Consider the following 26,385-nt stretch of genomic DNA (forward strand, 5'->3'; position numbering starts at 1 on the left):
TCTCTCTTGCAAGGTGAATTATTAGTGACAAGGTTACAAAACATTTTAATTTTGGGTATTGCGATCAGTGAACTGATTTTAAAGTTGGGATCAGTATTAACTTGCTTATTTACAGTAGAATGCAGAAATTGAAGAACTTTTTTCTCACAGTTTCACACATATTTTTCCTGTGAACAAATTAGGGTAGGATGAAATAAAATATTAATTGGTGCTTTATTAAACACCCAACCGAATGGCGTCATAAAACGGTTTTTTTCAAATGGAATCGTTACGAGTAGTTAAAAATGTTACCGCTATGAAGCGCTGAGAGTTTTGAATTCGGTAACAGAACAGGCTTGAAACAGAAAACTGCTGTTCGCGACTGCAAAATTTGATATTCTGAGCAACTGAAAGTTCCCACAGACAATCGGCGTGCATAAAAACTATTTCCAGCATTATCTGAATAGCAATCGGGCAAATTTTTATGCTTCGAACTCCATAAACCAATTCCGTTCCAGGATGGTAATATTTTGGAAAACTGTTCCAGATAGTTGGCCATTGGTTCGCACAGAGGGCACGGATCACTTTCTCCAGACTAATGTCGAAAACCAGCTGACTAGCTGACGTTTACATTCACATATGCGCATAAACACTCCGTTGCATTCTGCATCTTTACGGTACGGTGTAAACCAGAAATGTCGGATGCTGTTCCGATAGTGATTTAGCACCATTAGAAAACTATTCTAAATTTTGCCGTTTTCCTAGTGTAACTTAGTAGTTCGCATCGTTTCGAATCAGTACGGACTTTACAGATAACTGACTGACTGCCGTTTTTCCAAAAATCATTTTATTTGGGGCGTTTTGACATCTGTCAGAGTTAGGAGGGCGTATGCATTCTTGCTGAATTTATCGCGAATCTATCAAAGGCCTTCTCCGAAGTACCTTTTGTGCTATAAGAAAAGACTTACCATCAAGTGCCTTTCCATATCCCATCAACATTTCAGTCCACGGAGTCGAGGAATCAGCCAAGGTAAGTAATCATATTCAACTTGCCCTGAATCTGGTAAGTACCAGATTTGGGATTTTCCCAGTTCTTTCTTACAAGGTTGTTTATCTATTTTGCGACCGAAATTGTGAAAATGCATACAAAAGAGTTCGCACGTATGCCACGCATCAATATTCCTCAATTCGCATTCAATAATCACTTTTCCTAAGAACTTTAGCTCCGTCCTGGTATGTATATGATTAGGCCGTTACTGCTGTACATTCCTTCGCTGCGATTGCCTTTACACTTTATTACGTAAGGTAATTCCACCTTTACTACCGAGTTCCTTCCGAATTTCGGGTTGTCAAGGAATTTATGAGATTGGGGATCCATGCAAAACGTTGTTATTTTTAGCAGTAGCAAGAGCGCAAAGGCCAGATTCAAAAGACATTGCCAATCCACCCCCGGCATATTTTCACCCCTAATAAGTGTTTTACATGTTTTTTTTCCTTATGTCCACTGTTTTTTTATTCAAATTTCCGTCGAAAACCTGGTTGATAGAGCAATTCGAAGTGAGAATCATTAAATAGCAAATAAATTCAATTAAACGTTCAAATTAATTCAATGGACGGTTTTCACGAAACACTAATGTCGAAATGAATTTGAAAGGGAATCCAGTCGCAAAATTCACAATTTTGTCAGTTCCGTTGCAAATTGCTTGCAGTTTATTGAGAGGATTTTGAGCATTTATAAGGAACTAATTCTAAATACATACATTCTGCCACACTTTTGCATTTTCAAACCCCACTATAACTGTCTAAATTTAATTTAATTTTGTGATCGTTGTTTGTAACTTTTTCTTTACAATATGATCAAATTTTTTCTTGAACTGTGTTTTTTTTCACAGAAAGTAGGAAATAGATACTGAACATTTGGTCCAAAAAAATATAGTGGAGTACGGAATTAGAAGCATAAAACATTTCAATCTGCCTAAAGAATTCAAATAAAAACACATTAAATTCAATCAAATAAGTGAACGTTCAGTTAATTCAATGTGCGGTTTTCACGTAACACTAATCACATTAAACTAGGCAGCACATTCAATTATTAAAACTGATTGAGAGCAAATGGCACAATTCACAACATTCCAGGAAAATTTCGCAATGCATAATCTAACCAGTTACATTTTGAAAGGGAATCCAGTCGCGAAATTTGCATATTGTCAGTTCTTTTGCAAAATCTTGGCCAATTCTATTGAACACTTCCTAGTCACGCACAGTTTAGTTTAAATGAAGAGGTTTTTGTGCGTTTATAAGGAACCAACCCCAAATCCACCCCGACATGTTTTGCATATTCTTTTCCCATAATCTTTTCGAGTTACCAGTCAATAATGTATTGTTTGAAACGAATAATCCGATCAAAGTGAATCCAGTTGCGAAACTTACAATGTTGTCGTTCCGGAGTAAATTCGTAGCAAAACCCATTAAATACTTTACAGTTGCACACAGGTAATGTGAAGAGTTGTGTTCCTTTATACGGAATTGTTGATATTTTGTCACAGATTAGATCATATGAACTTTGGTAAATGTGCTCATATGTGTTCATAACATACATGTTCTAACGGTTGTTTCAGTAACATTTTGAATCAGGGCTGTGTAGCGACGTGATTATTCTCAAAACAATATAAAACTGTTGATCTATTTAAATTCAAAAAAACGATTTAAATTGCCTCATCCATTCAACTTCAGCCTACATTTGGATAACTTCCTAAGCAACTTCAAAACCAACCTAGTTGAGTTGTGAATTACTCAAGGGAAACGTTTTGCAATGAATAAAGTGCGTTTAGCGAGCACGAGTTGAGAAAGTTTCCGCGAATCGATATGCCATAAGAACTGCAGCCTGATAAATCAGAGTATGGTGGTGCAGTCTGGCTTCCTCCTAGCTGGAAAATCGAATGTGTGGATGCTCCTTTGATGCGGCGCACGGAATAATGGCACACGTTTCAATTGATGTCTATCCAGAATTTCTGCCAGGATACGGGTGCTATCGGAGAATTTCCAAGATAATGCCTTGATGTGTTCTCTATTGAAATCATTGAGTTATTGAAAACGTCGATACAACATCAAATTATCTCTTGCATCTTCCGGTTAATTCACTCAAAGCACTGAAATACAAACAGTAGTTGGTTCTTATGGGTTTGATTGATTTAAAATATTCCTTAGATTGTTACTTTTGATGTAATTTTCGGGTTTTCGTTTAATATTAATCGGGCGATGGCCCGACGGGGTCGTTAGCCCCACTCGCCACCCTGATCTTGTCTCTTCGGGTGAAAGTCTGCCGCCTCTCAGCGTTGCCAATGACCTGCTCCTCCTTGGCCACATCCCTCACCATTTCTTTTATCTATGATTGCTGACTTAAATGTGTGTTTATCATTCTCAGGTGAAATCTTTCTTTGATCCTTTGTCTCCTTGGTTTATTGTCACTTGCGTCTTGGTTTATTGTCAGCAGGTACAATACTCCAGTGGTGTTGATCCTTTACAAAGGTTGAGGAATTAGGTTTCGCACAGGTGGAGACTTCTAGGAAGTTCTATTTAAATAGCACAGTGGACAATTCTATTTGTAGGTCTGGCACCGCATAATCTTTAGGACAATTATGTGTTTGTCAATTTATTGACTTGAAATGATAGGTTTCCGACTTACAACCGGAGGTAGAATAGTTTACAGATTAGTTTGCTTTATGTACCGTTGCATTTTCTTTATCCCACATTCAACGAATACGCCGATACTTTTGATGAATGTGAACGGGTTTAACATTAATCTGCCTTTTCGGAAAACCGGTTAACTGGACTTTCGTTGTTCTTATACAAAATGAGAATAATGAACAGAAAAGGAAAAAAACAGCTCTGTAAACTTTAATCTGTTTAGCAAAAACACAGCAAAATATACTGAAAACGCAATGTGATGATCATAGATAGGAAAGTGCGGTTCAATGAGTTTATGATTAACGTTACTTTGCATGCTAATGTTATACGAAGGTTCGGCAATAAATGAAAAAAAAAATGGAAATATGTTTTTGTTTTCATCAACTGGCCCCTAGTTTTTTTATTTGAAAACCACTAAATTTGGTAAACTTTTTAGTGTTTGAGGTTGAGGCAGTTCTCTGAGAAAACCCATGAATCTAGATAGTTTCTGCACATTTTTTTTGTTAAACGCAATGTTTTTCCGGGCAGTGAAAACATTTGATTGATGGTTTATAGATTTTTACATGAAATTCTGTCTTAGTCTTCTAAGGACTATTCTGTCCAGTTGGAGATTTATGTTCTTTAAATTTTTGCCGCATAATTCTGAAAAATCACCAAAAACTCCGTATTATTTCTCAGAAATACAAGCTACAGTCCCCTAGTTAATTCTTTTGAATTTGCCCCCAAACTTCCAAGTTGTCCTTTTCGACAAATACATTGATCATAACGATAAAGTTCAGCTATTATTTTTAATAGCATATCATGCAACCTTATCATATTTGAGAAATTCAATTCGTCCATGCACGTTCAACCAGTTTGTTGCATGGTTTTGTCCCTTGTGTAAACACACTTTCTTCTAAACAATTAAGATATTTAAAGCGATAATTATTTTAATGGGTTTATTATCCGTGAGTTGTTAACAGAAACATTGATATGCCAGATATTTAACCGAAATTCCATATAAAACTTTCTGTTTTTGTAAGTTTGTAGGTCGATTTTCAGGCCGGTTGAGATCATTGACTAAAATTGATGTAACTGATTGCCAAATCGCGAATAATTCAGCTAAATAGATTAAATCAGTATTATCGAGCAGTAAAAGTATCGAAATTTGCGCACAATGTACAGCACGCAAGTTTGATCAAAACTGGATTCGTTAGTTATGGAGAAAGTTCATTTTGTAGGGCAGTTTTTATGGGCAGAAATTAATTATCGTCAATTCTGAGCTAATTGCACTTTTCGCTTCTGATTCATGTCCGAGTCAGTTCACTGATAATGTCTGCACATATGTTGAATAAAAAAATGTTGCAGTTCATGTGGTAAACCGCAGGTAGGGATGTAGATCACGCTGGTTTCGAGAATTCATTAGTAATGGTTGCTATCAAGTAATGCTTTCCAATTGCTTCAACAATTAAACGGAAAAAGTGAGTTGGTAGAACTATTGCAATTTTTCAAGTAGAATTTGATGTCCGAAGAACCAACATTTGTTAAGAAAGAGAAGATAGTTATGGGCTTAATAGGGCAAAATATATTTTTACATGTGAGCCATACTGTACTTTTTTTACTTTGCAACTCGACTTGCAATTGAAAGAAACTTGCCATCTTCAGTTTTAAGTGAAACAATTTTTTTATTGATATTTTGGGGCGACTCTAAGGTTCCACAGGAATGATGCCCATTGTCTATAATTCTATCAGTCTGTATGTGAAATACTTCAATTTCCCATAATTTCTAATGCAAATACGTGGTGCATGTTGGGCCTAGCGTTGTCTAAAGGGCGGATTTCTATGGAAAATATTCCCAGGAACCAAACTATCCCGAAGTAAAAATTGCAATTCATCCCTGCCCGGGTAATAATGGGGCTGATATTGATTCGCTAGTATTAAAATGGAATGACGAATGAATGTGTCGCGACCAAAGTTACTTCCATTTAATTAGGCAACAATTGAAGTCTTTAAATTAATTTTTGTAAATGTTTGCTGTCGCGCGGTGATAAACGATGTTTTCCAGTCGCAATTGCAAAAACGCCTTATTCCTTGAACTGGCGTGTATTTTTAGTGTTTTTCGGCCTTTCCTAGCGAGTGAATTTTGGCTTCAGCCGGAAATGTCAATCGATCCAATCTAACAACAACAGCAGCAGCAGCAGCAGCACGCTTCCACGATAATTCCGTTTAGGGCGACGTTGAATATTAACAATGCAGACTGCTAATGTGCCCTTCTAAAAATAGTTCGAAATCCGTCTTCCGTGGATAGTAGGCGATTTTTTCGACAGATTTATTTCGAAACCCAAGGGGCGTCAGCCTGTAGACAGATAGTTTCCGCATCGTCCGCACGAAGGGTTAAAGCCCTTTTGAATCCCTTGTCTAGACGTCGCTGAAGCTGAGCTGGAGCTGCAGTCAGCGAATTGTAACTTTTGCATTCGGGCTGCTCGTAGTTGTGGCAGCAGCTGCGGAATGCATTTCCTAGTTACGCGAACTGGCGAGATTTGACTCTCATCCTGTCTGGAAATATCGATCAGATTTCAGCTTCTTTTTAATGGCTGAGGTCGAATACAGTCTTTCAGAAATTCACTTCAACAACGTTGTCTCATGAATTTAAACCGGAAATTGGATTTAATTAGTGGCAACTAATTCTACTTCTATTTGAATAACTGCTTAACGATTAGACTCATCTTGCCCCAAGGCATTTCATAAGTCGGTGATTGGTAATTGATTACCGCTGTCCCAAACATGTTCAATGCGATTTAGATCTGGGGAATGCGGAGGAATTTTGCAATGAGACTTAGTCTCAGTGCGACAACTGGTTTAAAGTTCTTATTCTTTTCCTGCATCTGCTGGTTGGGAAATAGAAAATAATTCACATTGATTTCAATCAAGTTCTCTAGTTCTCTAGTTCTTTTGTATGTTTGAAATATGCTGTCAAGTTTTGTGAGTGTTCGTAAAAGCGGAATTGAGGGAAATTGGAGCGATCGCAAACTATTAGTCCACTAAGGAAACTATAAAACGCATAGAGAAGTAGCAATTTTTTAATGATGGACATTCCAATTAAAATTTTCATCATTTAACTCCTACAAAAATAGTAAATTAATTTCAGACTAGTGAACATTTTTTGAACGAGATGGTGGATTTGTCCAGGGATTAAGGAAATGAGTGGCAATTGAATTGTTTTTTGTTTTAGTGTTAAAATAATGTAAGTTACACAATTTGTTATTGTATGTATTTTCTTATTTGCAGTATAAATGTGCATGCACTCATTCCGGATTCCGGATGCGCTTAAATTGCAAAATGGTCTTTAGTCAACACAAATAAATATATGAAAAATTAGTAAAAAATCGATATTTAAACGTGGTTTTTAATTCTGATCAACGTTTAATAACAATTTTTGAGATCGTCGTCAGAAACAAAAGTACTTTACTCATGAGCATTCATTATTTTTGGACAAACCGCGTACACGATTCAAAAAATATATTATCGGATAATCGAGTTTTAGATTTTAGTGGGTGCAAAAGTTTTAAAAACAATTTTTTGTTGGTACAATTAATAATAAAACAGTGCCTTCGAACTAAAGACCTTAATTTCGAGTTTAACGCAAATTTAATGTTAAACTCGTAAGACATTCGGAAATATCAACATTATATGGTTCGCCTGGTAATGTTGAATGTTCTATTAGATCCATTGTAGTCAGGAAGATAAGAAAGGAAGAAAGGATATTGATTATATGTGGAACAACACAAGCTACAAACTGCAGTTGTAAAAAATTCCCCATGGAATATCGGGATTCTAACTGAATACATATTACTAAAGTAGTAGAGGCAGAATAGTTGGGATTGAGATATACTCTATACTATAGGTAGACTCAGATTAAATAGATACATTTGTGTGTACATTTTTGTTCGAAAACCTATCACAGATTCCTAAATAAATAAAAATAGGGCACCAAAGGCACACATTCCCGTTATGCCAGTAATAGTGCCGCCGTTAAATTGACACCGGCAAATGCTTGTTTGATTTTCAGTCAGGCGTGCCACTAATAAGGTTGTGCCTGTCGTTAATTGTGCACCCTTTACGCTTGGCACAATTTGTTCTTATTTTACTTCGGTTGATTCGGAGACACCTTCGTGTATCCGCGAGTAATTATAATTGACTAGGGACTTTTGAAATAGAATATATTCAAGCTAGACTTTTTAATGATTTATTTAAAACTGACAAAGAAATGCTTGATGGGTAAACATAGAAGGTTACAAATTACAAAGACCCCATTTAACACTGCAATGAAAGGGAAATTGTGCCTGGTTGGTATTAATTCAGGTACAGCCTGCAAGTGTTCTTCCATATCTCTGTAATACCAATATTGACTTGAACGAGAATAGACGAGTGTGTCTTTGGCTTAAGTTCAATCTTTGTAGACGTATTGATCGGGCCTACTTGCTAAGTACTTTTATCCCTGCCATTGTGCCACGTGTTTTTCTTTGATGAATCGATAGAAACCAATGTTGCTCGCAAACAAATCGGGATTTATGAATGACAAGCTTCGTCCATCTATGAGCACGTAATGAAGGAGTGCAGTTGATTGAACTACAGAAAGAAACATTAAAGGCAACTGAGATGGACCTCTGGAGAAAGGTCTTCACGCTGTGCTGTTAAGCAAATTATAAAAAATTTCGTGAATTTTGGATCCAAAATTTTCAAGTTTCTCCTGAGATATCAATCGCGGCGGTTCCCGCTGGGACACTGTAGTAGTAAACAACTAATATGAGTGGGATCTAAACGAAGGATGCCAAATACAAAACAGATCTTCGAATGGAATTCTGTAAGGAAAAGAAAGCGATGAAGGCCAAGAAAAGAGGACCCCAAAAAGAGATGAGATGAAACCAGAAGGTTTTGAGGTGAACTCGTGAAACAGCAGCGGAAAATGGAGATTCGGGTCTTGGAAGATGAAGAGGAGTGGCATTTTTGAGTGAACCCTGGTAGAGTAGACGACGTCCTGCGAGCATCAACCTGCAGATGCCGAGCCGGCGCCGGCTAAATGCGCGGCGCTGTGCGTCGCAGGAACAGGCGCCCCCTGCAAACAAAAAGAGAAACGTGTCGACTGTCGGGACGGACAAATTCAAAATGGTGTCCGACTGATTAACCGAGGGGAGTGGCGAATGAAAAGTATTGTGGACGCGTTCGCGGACGCTGGCGGCCAATCCTCCACAACGGTCCCTAACATCACCTCCAGGTACTGAAAAACGAACGAAAAGTGCCGCGAGATGATGACCTCCGAATAGTGCGCCATGATACTTGAGTAGGCAGGAGACAGACACACCCCGACTTATTGATGCAACCTAATCTGTGATACTTCTTTCTACTATGGCGGTTCGAATGGATAATAGTAGTACTTCTTCAACTCCTAGGAATAAGATTAATTACAATAAGATGACGGTAGGTCAGCCTGAGCCAGTCCTAGTCACCAATCGCACGCCACATTCCGGCTAATTGCCCACAATATTCGGCTTTTGATCGCGTAATAGTCGGAATGGGTGCACATTTGCATATCAGCTTATCGCATCGCTGGAAATTATGTCACGCCACGCATATTCTGCATGTGCTGAATTATTTCAAATATCTTGCGACTACAGCCACTCTTTCTCACCTGCCAAGGTCGCAATGTTGCATTTACTTGTTATTTCGACTATTGCCAAGTGCATGACCATGGCGATCGATTTTTCCCGCATGAATAGTGGAATCTTTGCGTTTCTACCACAAAATTTTCCTTCCACAGTCCATATGTTTTATTCGGCAATTGCGTGGGTGTCGAGCTTTGATGTAATCGCTTGCGACGCTTCTGCAACCCCAACATGTCGAGCGAACAATCAATAAGTGCGTGGAAGTTACGACCTTAACGAAAATACTGAAGGAGCTCGGAAATTTTCGTTCAAGAGCATTCGAATCGCTACAACGGCCGCATTTATTGTTGTTCCTTACTAGTGATCAGCGAGATCAAGACGACGACTTTTGTCTTGTGAGACTCGTAAGCCTTTTGAAAACTATCATTCAATCTGTTCTTACAGCCCTTAAATATGATAAGAAAATTCCACCGTTTTTAACGCATAAACTTAGGAGCCAATGCTTTGTACAACTGGAACATAAGCAATTTTGCACTCATATTGCACCGGTATCCAAATTGATCTATTTTGACTTCCAAACTGTAATATACTCTACATATCCAATTTTAAAATAACGTCCATAGTGAAGTCAAGTTCGTTTTCATTCCAGTACTAACAAACTTGTCGGCAATTAAATTAGTTTTACTTTTGTCGACTTTGTATTGTTTACGTTTTTATCGTATTTTGGATGCTGTTTGGGCATTTCACCTTAATTGTTACAATGGCGGAAATTTTTGCAGCCGCAATCATTAACTGTACAACGAACCACAATTCCTTACTTGAAAATAAGACAATTTAGGCAAACTTCCTAATCATTTTGTCGCTACAGGACGTCAAAGTTCTCAAATTTATATAATTTTTTCCCAATAGTTTCTAAACGCTAATATCGATTTTCACTAATTTTGGAATCAACAAATACTAGATAAATTGACGTGTTTTCATGTAGGCGTGATCTTTTTTTAATGCGTGGAAATAGTAAAAATTACACTTGGTTCCTCAATAAATGTTTGTAGTTTTGTCACCCTTGTACGAATAGTTTAAATTTTTTCCTGCTTTCAGCTGATTTTCTTTTGAAACTTTTTTGGCTCTTGTAAAGTTTTTGTCAGGCATACAGTTTCTGTACAAATAATTATTTACCATAAAAAAAAAACGTGAAAAAGCATTAATTCTTAATAACAGAACTGATTTAATTATTTTAACACTTGTTCAAAGTGTTCTAAGCGATAGAATAATGTTCTATTTTAGAGAAACAAAAAATACCAAGTTCTCGGTAAACAACTTCGCTCAATACCAAAAAACGTTCCTTATACTTTTGCTAGAATATGCAAATAATACTGCTGGACCTTATTAGACGATGGAAATGTACGCGTCAATAATTTTAAAATTAAAATTGAAAAAACAATTTTTGTGTTTTTGAAAACTTAGATTTTACCATTAATCAGAAAATCAGGCGGAATTCAAATAGCAAACAGACAATGATCTCATTCGGTTCAATAAATTTCTTCAAACTGCAGCGTCTTAGCAATAATGCAACTACATACTTTGCAAATGTAACCTTTATTTTAACACATTTTCGAGTGTTTTTCATGTAGTTTTCGAACGCGCTGTATTTTCAGTTGAAAATCCTGTGCGGCCATTTGAATAAAGCAAAAATCCTCGCATTTTGATCGAGTTTGTTCTATGCTTTATGGACAGTGGGTGATTGATTCATATATTTGACAATCTCTAAACTTGAGATTTTTCAATAATTTCTGTAAAATCAATTGCTGCCTGCCGTTTCTTGTTATTAAATTGAGGATTTGATGTTCAAACATATCCAGTTGCTTCATTTAGGGCATCCGCACTGCAGTTTTGACGCTGAAAATGGAACTCATTATTTTAAATACTAATACAAGATAATAATATATTAAGTCGACCGTCTGCAGGGGCCCTTAGAGAAAGTGATATATATTAAGTGTGTCCCAAATTCGACCTTCACACCCCTGAAACTAACGCATTCGGTTGAATTGTTGAAATGTTGGTTTTCCGAAATCTGTCCGAACTCTAGCGGCGCCATGAAGTAAACCCTTGAAGACCGTAAAGATCGGTTTTTATCATTTTCTAGGCATGTTTGAAACAGGCAAAACATTTTGCCAACTTTCTCTTAGACTAAATAACGTCGATTTTGATTCGATATTTCAGACTTCAAGATACATAACTTCCAGATTCCGATCATTGAAACATTTTGAATGAAGAAATTTTGGATATCGATAGAGCAAAGAAACATTTTGAGTTTTGACAAAGTTCAATCAATTCAGAGGGCTGTTTGATTTTACGGAATTTTCCAAACTTTTTTCGATGAGTATCGGCGGTTCTAATGCTGCACTGTTTCTTTAAATGTACAGTTTTCCAAACTCAATCTGTTGAATGACTGAAAGTGTGGATTTTCCGGAAAGAGCAAAGTTACAATTAACGATGGAAGAAGGTTGCAAGAGGTCAATCAATTCAAACCGCAAGTTTCCACAGTTTGAATCGATTATAACTGCTGGTCAGGAAGTTTGGCGAAGTTTCTAAACTTTCAGTCGAATTATTTTAGAAAACTAATAACTCCAAAACTCGCGGAAGTTAAAGACAGTTTACGTCGCTTAAAATTGAAGCTAAATCGACTTCGGAAGAAGGAAATTTGACCTCAACTTCAAATATTAGCAAAAAGCGCCTTAAACTTAATCTGAAAACAGTTTTTTTTAGAAAATCAACTGCCATTTTAAATAGATTGCTTTTTTTGCAATCGCTGGTAAAAGTACTCCAATCGGTTTATTTAATACTCAGCGCTCTTTATAATCGCTTCTATTTACCCTCCTCATTTGAGCGCATTTCCCGTTTTTCAACTTAATGATGAAACTGTCATTTGTGAAACATTCTTCCATTCACTCGCGCTATAAAGCTCCAGGCAGTGAATTCTATCGAAAAATCAAGACCCCAGGAAAATGAGGTCGTTTGTTCGAACAAGTAACGTCAGTGCTTTAGGACTCAATAAGCTTTAAGCACAATGTAATTTTAAAGCTTGTTACTTTAATGCAAAGTCACATTTTGCGTCATTCCTACACATTTCAGTTATTTCGTTAATTGTTTCTGTGTAGAATTATGTATTCGATAACAATTATGAATACCGTATTAATCGTACTGTTGAATAACATTCGTGAAGGGTGGGAGTTTGCACCAACTTGCGGTGTGGTTGGTGATACATGAATTGTTTAAAATTCCTCTGTTTACCTGCTAACTTATTATATAATTTCCAGTTGTCAAGGTCAGTAAAAGCATACAGGGTGTTTCGGATTTGCGGTCTAAAGCTATCGATCGTCTCAATCTGCTGCGTATTTTTGCGCTCACAAATCAATTATTAGTACCATCATTGTTTGGTTCGAAATGTATTTATATGAATCATCACTTAAGCAGATATTAACTGGTGTTTATCAGTTATGTTTTACGAGACTGATAACAAGTATTTGTTTATTGTTGAAGGCACATTAAATATTACTTGTTGCAATAGTTATTCGAAAAATGCAAGCTAGTTTCTAGCTTCAACTCCCGATTCTAATCAATTTAGCGTCTGGAATAGTGATTATCGACGTTTTTTTTGTTGCCCACACTTTGAACGAATTTTAAATTTTGCGGCGTTCCAACAAAACATGTATGACATGTAAACATGAAGTATTAAGTACTACACAAGCAAAGCAGGTTTATGTGCGTTAATAATAAGAACTTGAGTTAAATGTTTTCTGATGCCAAATGTATTTACCATTTTTTTGCATATTTTGCTCTTTATATTTATTTTTCATATAATTTCTTTTTGTTTCAGGTACGTAAAGAGACAGTCAATCTGGCGCAGTCTACCCGGCAGTAGAAGGGTATGATTTAGAGATCTCACAAAAATTTGACCATTAAATGATTTTATACTTGTTTTTTTGCGAGAGCAAAATTCAGGCATTGGATCGAACAAAAATTGTCATCTGACACAGACATAAGTTCGCTTAATTCGACTAACTGTAAAAATCGAAAATAGACAAGCGATCAGTGTAAAAGCATTAATTAACTAATTTAATCAGCGTGTCAGTATTCTGATTTAATGGCTATTGATTGAGCGATTTTTTGTTGGTGGATTCGAAATCTTAAATTTTCACTTAACAACTTGAAGAGAATGGATTTGATTCAACTACACAATTTAATGTCTAAGTTTTGCTCTTGGTTTTTAGCAATTTATGAACAAGTTTGAATATATTTTATAAAATTGCGCCTGGTTTATACATTGTTTTTATTCAACTCTCGTAGCGGTAATTTTTATAAAATAAATAGGGGATTTCCAGAAATTAGTTTCACAACCGCACAGTTTTGTAGAAGCCGTTTCATCCATTCTACTTTATTTAATTAATCCATATCAATTTTTATTAATTATTTAAATGAGTCAAACCTGCTAAAGCAACTTCACTGAAAAACCTGGATTCTATGCAGTCTTGATGCTTTTCTTATTAACGTTGTAATTAATTTACGACATGTTAAAACTTGCATTTTATGGCAGTTTCAAACGTTCCGTCCGTCCATCTTTCCATTAAAGTAGGAACGGTTAAATGGATAGGCGGGCTATAATCGTTTCGTTAACAACGATGAACGGATAACTGTTATTTTTTATGCAATCATTGTAAATTCTCCTAGAAAGTTGCACGGAAAGTGCTAGTTGTTGTTTGAGTATTAACAGCAATACTTCGGAAAAAGCTCATTGAAAAATTGTTATCCTTGGTTAAAAGAACATTTTGTTAATATGTTGATAATATTGTCAAATCTGGTAAATAACAGGATTCGAATAGGGGGGTGTTTTTCAAGACAAACTGCACCTTCTTGGTAAATTTCACACCTCTAATGGTTTTTCAGGAAAAGTTTGGCAATTGTTCAAACCGTTGCAATTCTAGTGTGTTCTCTCTCGTGAACTGCGTTGGAGGTTACTCTATTGTAGTCATTCAGGTAGTTTTCAAAAAAAATGTCCAATTTAGTAGGCCATTTTCGTTGTCGGTGCCACTCTTACAGTAGATCAATTTGACTCTAGGTCTTCACTAGTCTCCTACAAGAATTGTTGGTCAGCTGTCCGCATCGTGTTTTCGTGAGCTAGAGTTTGTGCATTTTTGTGCGTGTGTGTTTAGTGTAATGTTTAGTGCAATGTTTATGTAATGTTCAAGATTTCATAAGTGAAAACTACAATTCCTGCACTAACATGTATCCATATCCATGTTTATTCAACGTTCAGAGCGGTTATCAATGCTGGTTTCGCTTTGGTCTCCTACCGCAGGTAACGACTTGTAAGGTTCACCTATTTGGCCGCTCTTATTTTCAAAATTACTACACTAAATTTAGGTACACTTAAAAAAGTTAATTAGTAAATGTGGATTAATTTTTAAAAAAGTTTTCCGAAATATGTTCAACCTGTTGATAACTTTTATGTATGCAGATTTTGGACAATTTCCTAAAGACTTTAAGTGTCAAATTATAAAAATGTTAATATTTTGCGGCTGATGCATCTTGATTGGCGCACAAGATGTACCTTCCCATTGGATCTCATAGTTTAGTGTCGGTTCTCAATAATAATTATAGATCATTGTTAATGGCAGCATTTTTTGCCTTGAGATTGTTGGTCTAGAAGAGAAAAGTAATTATGAATGAAAATATCGATCTCTCACCGCGCACCATTAATAAAAGTGCAACACACGACCCAAGGCGTAGTTTCTACTGACGAAGAGCATCCGGGTTCGAGGATGGCGATATTCGCGATTACTCGACTTTGCTTTTGCAAGAGCGCGCTAGCCAAGTTCTTAATCGAACATCGAGTTGACTTGGAAATTGCTTATTTTCACTTAAGTACCCGGTTTATTCGTTTCCGGTTCCTTCAGATTATGCCCTTTCCTTATCGGCTGCTTATCTTAATTGAAACGTTGGTTCCGTATTCGTTATTGTTCAGTGTTCTCAGGGGTCTCAAGATCCTAAAACTGCTATATCTAGCGCGACAATGGCTAAACAATTAAAATAAATATTAACCAGTCCCATCTGCCCATTGGTTTTGTAGAAGTTGGTGCTCATTAATGTTGAATTATATCATATATGGCATACTGGCTCATCTGATAGCTCAGATTAGGCCCTGATCCCAAACGTTGTCAAACGCCTCTACCATATCCAGGAAGACGGCTCCTAGATCTATGTTGCTCATCCAGCAGCACTTGTTTGTTCTCTGTTGTATCCTGTAGGTGGTTCAGGATACACTTTTCTATGACCTTTCTCAGTGTAGTCAGGCCCTGCCCTTGTCGTCTTCTCTTGGAAGATCGCGGGTGGTGGCTATTGAAACGGTCTTCAATAGATTTCAGCAGTTCACACTGATGAATTTATGTGGCTACTGCTTAGATCAAACTGTCTAAATAAGACTTCTCTGCCTGTTGTGTGCCTTTTTAGACTTTGTTGGAATCAATATTTATTCATGTCAGGAACTATAAAATGCGGCATTTATTTTCAAATTAAGCCAAGTGAATGTAACAAATTTTAGGAAATTATATTTGAATTTTTGTATTTAATTTACAATTATTTGCCGAGATATTGTTTTGTTAACATCGCTTACATTTCAACCATCTGCTTCTCACCAGGAAAGCTATCAGCAGCCAAATGAAATGGTCATCTGCCATACGAGGAATTCTTCATGTAATTTGTTGTAATATGGTTATAATGCATGTAACTGTCCGAACAACAATTTGCATTTCTCCCATATAATAAATTTTCTAATTTCATTATTTGCGAAAAATATGTTTTATCGATTAACTAATGTTTTTCTCGCGTTTCTAATGCCCACTCGTGTTTGCGAAACGTCAGCAAGAAATTCTTATCCACGATGGCGTAAAAACCCCAAAGTTCTTTCGATGATTTTGGCTTTTAGTACGTACCTACAATCCAAAATTATTTTTAGGTTTCTTTCCTCGAGTTGGAAAAATTGCGCTTTTTTCAATTTTTGCGTTAATCAACATTGATGCTCCAACAAGAGTGATTGAGATATAGAGCGGGGGTTTTTCCGTACAATTTCCCTAAACTTTCGGATCGCATGAATGCCACCTGATGTACCAGGTGTCGTTTCTTTAACGGTTTTGACAAAGATCAAGTCAGAGCAAAATAACTGGACAAAAATAACCACGTGAACGGAGTCGAGGTCGGCCATTCGGCATGAAATCGGAATTCCCAACATCTATTATGTCTCGGCAAAGGCATCTGATGTTGTTTTCAAGTGCCTTGATAAATTGTGCTAAAAAGTGCTTGGTGAGTTGATAATCTGCTGTCGAATAAGGTTTTATTCATAAATTCACCAATTTTTCGTGGGAAATAAGATGTGGGTCCGATTGTCGTGTTTTTTCCCAACTGAATTGTTTGTCGTTTTTATATAGTTGGGACCACATCTAATTCGATTCATAGGCTTTAATGAAATTGAAAATATGTATCTGTTGTGATCTAGTTTTGTTTGGATATACCTAGAATACTAAGCAGCAGAGATAAATCAGGCAGCTTCCAGGAAGCTAACAATTCCATCTCAAACATGTTACAAAATTAAGGAAATTGAATTTATTTATGCCTTCTTTGTGCTCCGTGGCATAAAAGAATATGTTAAGCTGCATGGACAAAGCGTTGTTTGCTAGAATTATGTTTAGGAACCCTTTGTAGGATTGGGTAATCGGATTGACCGTGCACAGATGCATTTATTGCTTATTAGTTGAAAATCGGCAGTTGCAAGAAAAACAAATTAAATGGAAGCAACTTCTTTTGTCATTATTGTGGGAGGGAACCTTGATAAGGCTTCGCATTTTTAAGACTGAAAATAAATGCCAACCTCGACGATGGTGTGCGTAAGCAATCATTAAGATAACGAAAGTTTTAAGCCACTTTTTTCTTATAACTTAACATCTAACTAAATAAATCAAAAATTACCTAGTAGGTTGTTTTGGCCTGAATAAACCTGCTAGCTAGTGCAACGTTTCAACGGTTTCCAGAATTGCTCAGAGGGGCAAAGTAACTTATCGATATTTAATGGCCATTTAATTTGGGTGATAAGATTAGCTAGGGGTATTGTGGAAAGATAAACTCTTCAAGAAATTTTCAGTCGAAAAAGTGTCGTTACCAGTAGAGTGCCTCAAAGGCTGCGGAAGTAGGAAATTTATTAATCTTCATACGATGGTAAGTGTTGAACATTTAGTAGAACTATAATAATTTTGTATGGATTTTCACACTCCTGATTGGCGTAGATCACTTTTCCAATTACCTTGAATGCGACTGGCATTTTAATTTTAGTCCAGTTCTTCATCTGATTCATACTTTAAAGCCATGATATTAATGTTTATTTTTCCATAAAACTGCTCGCTAGATTGCACAACTATTTCGTGGTATCCATTCGCTTAATAATGTTCAATGTTACTTCAAAACACCATGGCTTAATAATTACTCATTGTACAGATAGTCGGGCTATCGTCTGAGAAATTATTGATTATTATAGTGTAAGTTCAAAGTTCGTTTGCATTTCTGGTCCCATGTTTGCTCGCAGCAATTTGCCTTAATATCGGTATTAGCCTAATGGGATTTTCATAATTGAATAATAATATTTTCCGTCGTTGACGCAATTGTGGAATTAGAGAGAAACTAAACAAATCATTTTAATATGCCAGATTATCGGTGCAGAATCATTCGGCATTTATATTGATTTATTAAAAAGGCAGTTTAAGAAATCAATTTTACAGCCAGTGGAATTTTAACCGCAGAAACTTTAAATGTTCTAAGCAAATTTTAGGTTTTAGTTAAGTCTGAAGTTTATTTTGTTTGGTTGTAGTCCAAAATCCCTTCCTCTGTAAGGCGAATATAAAATCACTATTTTTATTTTTCAATTTGATGCAGTGTTTCTGATTATCCATAGTTCTATTTTCCTTCGTTTTATCAACAGATAAATGTTTCCATTGTTTTAGAAGTAGCTTTTTGCTATTTAATTCACACATTCATCTCATGGTCTGGGCTGCCCTTGACATTTACCGAAGACTGAACCAAAGCATTTCAATTCGCACTGCGAGGATAATTAGCGAAATTTCGCTTTTTGTTGTACCTTTTTTTAGGTGCTGCATTAAATTTAATTTTTACAATGCCGTAAAACTCAACTGATGACGTACTTTAGACGGTTTCAAAAATTCTGGTTCTTCCCTCAAGTGGCAAATTTCTTCTACTCATTCCTATATAAGTTTCACCAAAGCCTAAAGTAATTTAAAGTTTCCATTGCATATCTACTATTAATATATGAAAATGTTGATTATACCTCTAATGCAATTGCCTCAATTTCAAGAATTTTCATTTTCAGAAGCAATTTCTCCCATTATTCTCATTTCTCCATTTTCTGCTTTTTTGACCTTTTGAACTTCTTTCATCTGTCCCCTATTTTTTGGGATTTAGAATCAGATTTAGTTCTCCGTTTAAGCACTAGAAGCTTATTTTATTTGTATTCATGCAGCAGGTGAAATGTTAGAATGGTAGCCTGATTTCGTGAGAATGAAACCTTTCATTAGTAGGTAGATCTTTGACGTCAAAGGCAAAATTTCACATTTTTTCTATCCTCCTTAAATGAGTGTATTCAACTCGAGGAACGGACTTGGGCGTAATGAAGGAAGTGGCCAAGAAACACCAATAGATGGTCACTAAAATACTTACCTTGGAGCTAAACGATTTTTAAGTGAAAAGGGTGCAGTGATTGCAAATGTTCTCAGTTGAGCTCATTAAGCCGACAAATTGCAACCAGTTTGAGTGTCAATTTTTTCGGGTATAACGGAATGCTTCCTCAATTGAAAAAAAGCCGTTCGATTGCTGATTTTTGTCGGTTTCCGATGGGGAGGAAACCGAATGGAAAAGCGATTAACAGAGTTAATAATGGCCGACAACCTCGGCTGGCATCTGTGTCACTTACTGTAATCGCATACCTAACATTCTTCGGTTCTTGCCCGATCGGAAGAACGATTTCTGCTGTCTTGGTCACTTGACCAGCAGCGGCGCCCCTTTCGAAGACGGTCATAGACATCATTGACTCGCAGATGATTCGGTGATATGTTTGAAACGACGCATAAATAATCGATGTTTAACTAACACATTTCACAGTTGAATGGACGATTTCAAAGTCCCAAATTTTGAGCCTGCTGTTCTCATAAACGGCTACTTTTTCGTTTTAATCTTTCCACAAATGTTTGGATAAGGGTCTTTGATACTGCGCTTTGATTAAGGTGCATTCAATTTTAATATTAGGATTAAACTGCATGTATGTTGAACCTGGAGCGATTGCGACTGTATTATTAAAAACAAGAAATTATTTAATGCCCTTAATAAAGAAGGTTTTATCTATATTCTCCTGTAGATAGATTAAGACGAGAATGTTTTATTGTTTTTATTTTAAGCGATTCACACATCCATTAGGATAGTTTTTCGGTTAAAGACAAGCGTCGGAAGTAAATAAATTATTATTGAAGTTCTCCATTAAAGTTGAATTATGTTTAGAAGCCGTCATCAATAGACTGGTTCAATAGTGCTTTCGTTCATATTTTTGTTGGAAAACACAATCAATTTACTTCTGGTCTTGTCGGTTATTAATTCATTTTTAATACCCCACTTTTCTTGTTTACATCAATATTTTTGAAAATAAATTGAAGAAAATATGCAACTTGTTTGTTGGATTGTGTTTTTTTCGGAATAGAACGTTTAGGAGTTCAATCACTTCCAAGTGGCGCTTGATTTTGTGGGATTTTCACCGAAGTCGCAAGTTTGCTTCGACAAATGCAAAATTTCATACACTTTTCACATTTGCCCCTGATCTAAGCCCAAGTAACCTTGAATAACTATTAATTTCCAGTCGGTGCCAAAAACCTGCAAGGTTCATATAATAATTGATTATTTATTTTATGGGTTATAGCATCCTTGCGTGTTTTGAGAGCTTAATTGGATTACAGCGTGCAATTTTTCTCGGAAAATCAAATAGTTTATTTTGCTTCCAACTAATTGCTTAATTTATTAACTGAAATTCGATGGATCCTTATTAGCTAAGGGTGCTTAAGTTTGGTAATCATTTGGCCTACGTTTCCGGCTCCATGCTGCGTCCAGTAGAGTCGAACTTTCAGTAATAACTGGCTTCATTGTGTCAGTTGACATGTTCTTTATGTATTTTTTAAACGCATAATTCTTAATAGAAAAACACGAAAACGTTAATTTTATTTGTAAAATTTTGTTCAATTGGCTAGGGAAAAACCCCCATTGCGTGCCAGCGAAGCTCAATTGCATGTTTAAGGAAAACTTCAGAAAAAACTTGTCTTAATTAGGTCAGACCTACAAAATAGTATTCAGAAAAAATTGAGGGTCTAATGGGCTGAAAAACTAATGGCCTTAATTTACTGATATTCGAAAAGTAACACGAAACATGAAAAATAGGAGAGAAAGACTTATTTAGAAGATTTATGATAACTTTGAATCTCTCAAGAGTTGCTTCATTGCTTTCTAAAAATACATCCGATTAATCTTTGCACTTTCTAGGAACTGACATGACATTCTTATGATGTTGTTAGCCCACCAAAGATGACTTTCAAATTTAGTTTTTATCTAAACAGAAACTTTAAGCCTTTGGGATCTCTAATGAACAATTCTTTTCAATTTAAGCCACTAAACTTTCACGTATTTATAGAATCTAAATCCTCAATCCTTTAAAAGGGCAGAATTTCCTGACGTCTTCTAATACAGACTGATGATGAGTAAGCTTGAAACAAAAACTGAAAGTTAGTCTCTTCTCCAAAGCTTTTGCTCAAGTCAATTTTTAGACGCACATTTTTCGAAACCTCAATTAATCAAACATGGTATCTTAAAAGTACGTTGCCGGAAAATTAATTTTTTTAATGGGAAAACCTACATTTTATAACACAGTTTTGTTCTGTGTTGTTTGTGATGGTATTTTGTCCTAAATACATTTTATGTTCTATACTTAAATTCGACTGTTTTCGAAATAATTTTAGTTGAATTAATAGAAGACGAAGCAAGAATTTAAAAATTACAACATTTGTAATTGAGCAGTTAAGCATTTTTTTCAGTTAATTCTTTAACAAATTAGGTTTTTTTTTTCTAGCAAATCAGTAGTTTAAAAACAGTTGAAAAAATCACCTGCAGAAATCTGAATAATTTAAAGATGAAGTTGATGAGCAAAAGTGATTTTCGCAAAAATATGTTATTTTCAAATCTTTGTAAATGTTCCAGACATTTTTGGTTTTCTATGAATAATATGAAATGACTAAACGACTTAGGTATATAATAGGAGAAATTCGTTATTTTACATGTTAAAGTAAAATCCAAGTGCATCAATTATTAAAATGGAAAAGTACCTTTTTTGATGATTGCAAACGCACAAATTTTAAACTAAAATGAAACTTAATTTTCCAAAGTAATTTCTTTACTAATTGGAATTTTTTCAGCTGAGTATATGGGTGCCGTAGACTGTCTAGGTGATTGCTCATGATTACCTTCTGATAAAGAATTCGTTCTGCATTGCGAAATAAAAGCACTTTTGATCACTCCGTAATAGAAGGCGTGAGGAAATTCTCTTTTTAACATACAAAAGTTTTGATGCGAAATACTCAAAAAAAGGGTTTGAAAACGGTTTTTCTTGTCCCCTTCCATTAATGGTTTGTTATTGCGGTTCATTATTGTACCCTTGAGGACATTGACTTACGTTGGTGATTAAATTAGTATGGTGAACTCAAAAAATGAGGACCCCACCCGCATTTTACACGGACGAACGTCCCCTAGTAAGTTTCTAATGATCTTTGGATGATCTCCTTTCATTTATTTTCACGGCGCCGCGTTGCCGGATTGAAATATTGCAGATTTCTGATCATGCAAAGTTGGAAAGCTCAAGTTTCTGCACCCAAAATTCTTGTGATCTCCGTTAGTTCTGGTTGCTTTTATAGAACTCTATTCTAATAATGTGATTATTAGTCAAGCTTTATTAAAATCCAATGTCGAGCATAGAAAGAGCTCCTGAAAAACGACACAACCTTTAGGTTTTCTAGATATTTGCGAAATTCAATGGTAGTTAATTTTTTTTGGTAAAATTATCTAAGTTTTAATCAACTAAAGCCATAAATAATGAATTTGTTGAAATATACAGCAAAATGAATTTTTATCGCAAAAAAATATGGACTTAAAAACTGCTTTTTCTTCATTTCAATGCTCTCTTCACTTTCATACTTCAAAGTTCATTCGTGTGAAAAACTCTCAATATGTAATTTTTTTGAGTATCGTGTAAAAGTGACGAATTTATCTTGACTGGAAAAAAGCTGGCTCTGATCCTGGGCTGAGCTAAATTTTAGAACCCATTAAAAATCCAGATTTAACTAATGTAAAAATTCGAAAGCAACTAAGAATCTCGAATTGGTTATTAAACAACTTTAGAACTTATTAAGAATCTCCATTTAACTATTGAAAAATTTAGAAACGGTTTAAACCGTAAATTAACTATTGGAAAATTTTAGAAGTTATTAAACATCTCGATTTATCTATTGAAGCAATTTAGAAATGGTAAAAAATCTCGGAAGAACGTATCACAAGTGTGTAATATCACAAAAAATCAGACTTGAGGCGTTTGGCGATCCCGATATCGTGAAGGCCTATCTATAAAAGGCAGACATTTAAACATGCTGATTCACCTTCTAACCAATGAGTTTGTATGAAAATTCCCAGATCCAAGGATGATCAATGTTCACTCGCGCAACACTGCCTATTTCCTTCTGAGATAGTGTGCGCTAAACGACATATTCCTTCGTTCAGTCCAAAGCCGGACATTGTCCTGAACGTTTATATTTATTTACATACATATATATAGATTCTGGTCGGAAATCCCAAATCATGTGATGGATGGATGCATGTGTTTGTGTCATCGTCTGTTTTTTGCATGTATTTTGAATGTTGATTTCGCGTTCTGTTCGACTTTTTCTGGTGTGGAAAATTGATCTGGTGTCTGTGCTGGATTAATGAATACTGTTGGTTATTTTCCGGGAAATCGCCATAGGTGAGCATTCTTTGCTGTTATGACTAATCGTGTTGTAAGTTTTGAGGTATGTTGATTTGTTTTCATGTAAATTGACAATTTACAAAAACATTGTAAATTATCGACTGGATCAGTTAGAAGTAGCTATATGTAAGTATACCTGTATTTTTCCGTCCAGTTGCCTACAAAGGCCGGTTATTCTGTAGCTGATTGTTGAACTTTCACATTTCATAGGGTAGCTACGTGGCATATTTTGGGAAAGATTCCTATCCATTGGATTTTGGCATCATTGTGCTCTTTGTTCGAAGTACGTTGTTAGAATGTTCTGGCGCAGCCTTTGGCCTGTTTCTCTAATATTTTACCATCCACAATGACAAGTCAATAGTTTTTCGGGCTTCGCTTCGCAACTTTCCAGGCTCCCTCGACATCGATCCAGAATTAACATAGCGGGACTTTTACGTTCGTCTCTTCCTTTGAACTGCCCACAAAGTTCAAGAACCAATCTCAACTTCCTGAGGAAGTGGATCCAACGAAACCATTTTACACAACATGCTTCATATTTAAATAATTAGATAGACAGGGCCCGGAAGACCCATAGTGAGTTTAATAGACAGACATGGAATATTAATGATTTATTAATAAGTGAGCACGCAAACAGTCGGGAATTTCCAAACTAAAGAAAAACACTTTTTGGTGAGTTATAATTATTTTCATGTGGTAAAACTTGGAACGTTGAATCTGTAAATGATTTTGCTGGATGAGAATTAGAGGCACATATAAATAAATCAACGCCTGGACAAAAGATCTGTTATTTCCATTAGAGCCGTTACATCATCACAAACCACTGGGATTGTTGGTTTTTGTGGTATGACTCAATATCTAGCTAACAGTTTAATAATCGTTAACGAGATTACAACATGTAACAATTTAAATTGCCTACATATTACTGGCAGTTTTCTTGAAAGGTATGAAGGATTTATAATACACACATGTTTTGATTCAATTTGTATTGCGATAAAATAACAGACAATCGCAATGTCCGTGCTAATACCGTTTTGTTAGATACACAGTCAAATGATAATAAAAAAATGCAAACCGCTTGCCAAGCTATATAATTTCCAAACAATTGATGTAATAAATTCAACAGGGCAAGTTTATGATTGGCGTTAGCTGAATATTTTGTCTTCAAATTACGACTATTTAACTGACGCGTACTCCATTTAAATGCTATATTAACTATTAAGATTTACATCTTTCAATCCTCGGACTGTTATTAAGACCCTGTAGTGCTACTCACGTAGACAGACAGATAAATAACTCGTGTTCTTCATTGTGCCATGCAACATAATAACTTCCGTGATTACAACGAGAAACTAACAATTTTTCCGAAATATTGTTTTTTATAGCTGTATTCATTACATCATCAAATACTAATTGTTTGAAGTTGATGGGGAAGTGTTGGGAAAGCCAATAAGCAGTGAAATTGAGACGGAAAATAGAAATAGAACGACAAAAAAGTGCATATTTTTTGGATGGTTTGAAGTTTTTTTTAACTATTTTTATCGCTGATTTTCCTCCTCACATAAAATTGTGTTATCCATTTTTCCAAAGTGCTCAAAGTACTTGTTTCACATTTTACTATTCTGATTTCAATGCGTTGCTGTTGTTTGGCATGACGGATGAAAGACTCATTTGAACATTTTGCAAACATTTAACACACTAACAGTGAAATTAAGAGGAAAAAGTTGTAAGAGATGGTCAGTATTTACTTGTTTTTCATTTTGCTTTAATGATTTCAATACGTGCCTTACAACATTAATAAATTGATATTGGAATGTTCGAACTAGCAGTATTTTCCTTTTATCAAAGCGTATCAGCATTTTATTTGGCGATACGAACCTTCCAGCGTTTTCGAAAGTTCATCGGCCGCGACAAAATGTAAATGTCTATGGCCCGTCTATTACGGTTTCATTTTGTCTTTGGCTGCGGAAGATTCGAATTTTTAATGCCATTTGGTTTTGTGGATTTGTCTGCAATCGATGTTCGATTTGTTTTTTCAACAAGTTAATTTTTAGAATGGAAAACATTCGTTTTCCACTTTATTTATCGAATTAGGAAAAGTGATGAAACTTACAAAAATGTGGCCGAAAAATACAAAGTATATATGGCGCAAACATCTGAGCAGTTATTTCTGAGATAAAATGATGACTAGTATTTTTAAATGTTATTACAAAAAAAGTTTCTTAAATAAATTCGCCAAGAGTCAATGTGTTAGATTTGTATTACTATGCTCAAGGCGGTTTATATATTTCTGATGCAGATCGGCGACTTGAAGTACCGGAAACCAAAAAGACCTAAAATTACATTTTTGGAGCAAACTAAGTTAGGAAAATGTAGATTTATTATTGCGTTAAATTAAATGTATAATATAATATAATATTGTATATACAACATATAATAATATGCTATTGTAGTACAAGAAAGTCTTTATTTAAGATGAGCTTAATTATTGCGCGGATTATGGATAAGAGCGGAGTGAACATTATGGACATTATTGGAACTGAAAGTGAAATATTTGGGATTATTTAGAAATAAATGTGCAAGCCATTGACTACTTACACAAAGCAAACTTCTGGAATTCTTGAAAAAATTGGCAATATTGTTGGATTGTGTGTTAGAAAAGGAAATAACTACCATAGATTTATTAATGTCGACAGAAATTTTAATTTATTTTAGAAGTAGTCATAATATCAAACAAATTGTCTTTTGTTTTTGGCAATGGCAAATTAATAAATATCTTTTGAAAATTTTCAGTCGGTTTATTTTCATGAGTTTATCCTACTGCACAGTACACAGGAAATTCTGTTATAGTTGAGGTCTTCTTTTTAAGCCCTACTTTAATTATTATTTTTCAGTTTGTTCGTTATTAATTTTTTAACAAGG

The 26,385-nt window shown here is 35.4% G+C and overlaps 1 protein-coding gene across 12 annotated transcripts in view; it reads left to right on the forward strand.

Moving 5' to 3' along the window:
* The first annotated feature begins 616 nt into the window (after positions 1-616).
* LOC109544477 (protein alan shepard) overlaps positions 617-26,385 on the forward strand; it is a 46,573-nt gene continuing 20,804 nt past the window's right edge. For 5 of the 12 annotated variants that reach the window (XM_019914674.2, XM_019914676.2, XM_019914675.2 and 2 more), the window contains exon 1: positions 16,584-16,664. In XM_019914674.2, the coding sequence (XP_019770233.1) occupies positions 16,599-16,664 (66 nt within the window). In that variant the 5' untranslated portion in view covers positions 16,584-16,598. Of the gene's footprint in view, positions 1,010-8,762; positions 9,124-9,707; positions 9,713-13,185; positions 13,235-16,583; positions 16,665-23,221; positions 23,510-23,529; positions 23,593-26,385 lie in introns of those variants that run through there. The other 7 variants (XM_019914685.2, XM_048664085.1, XM_019914682.2 and 4 more) reach the window with 7 other exon arrangements.

This window comes from Dendroctonus ponderosae, unplaced genomic scaffold (assembly GCF_020466585.1).
Source record: "Dendroctonus ponderosae isolate FM_Combo_2020 unplaced genomic scaffold, Dpon_F_20191213v2 Dpon_F_20191213_2, whole genome shotgun sequence".
In the NCBI taxonomy this organism is placed as follows: domain Eukaryota; kingdom Metazoa; phylum Arthropoda; class Insecta; order Coleoptera; family Curculionidae; genus Dendroctonus; species Dendroctonus ponderosae.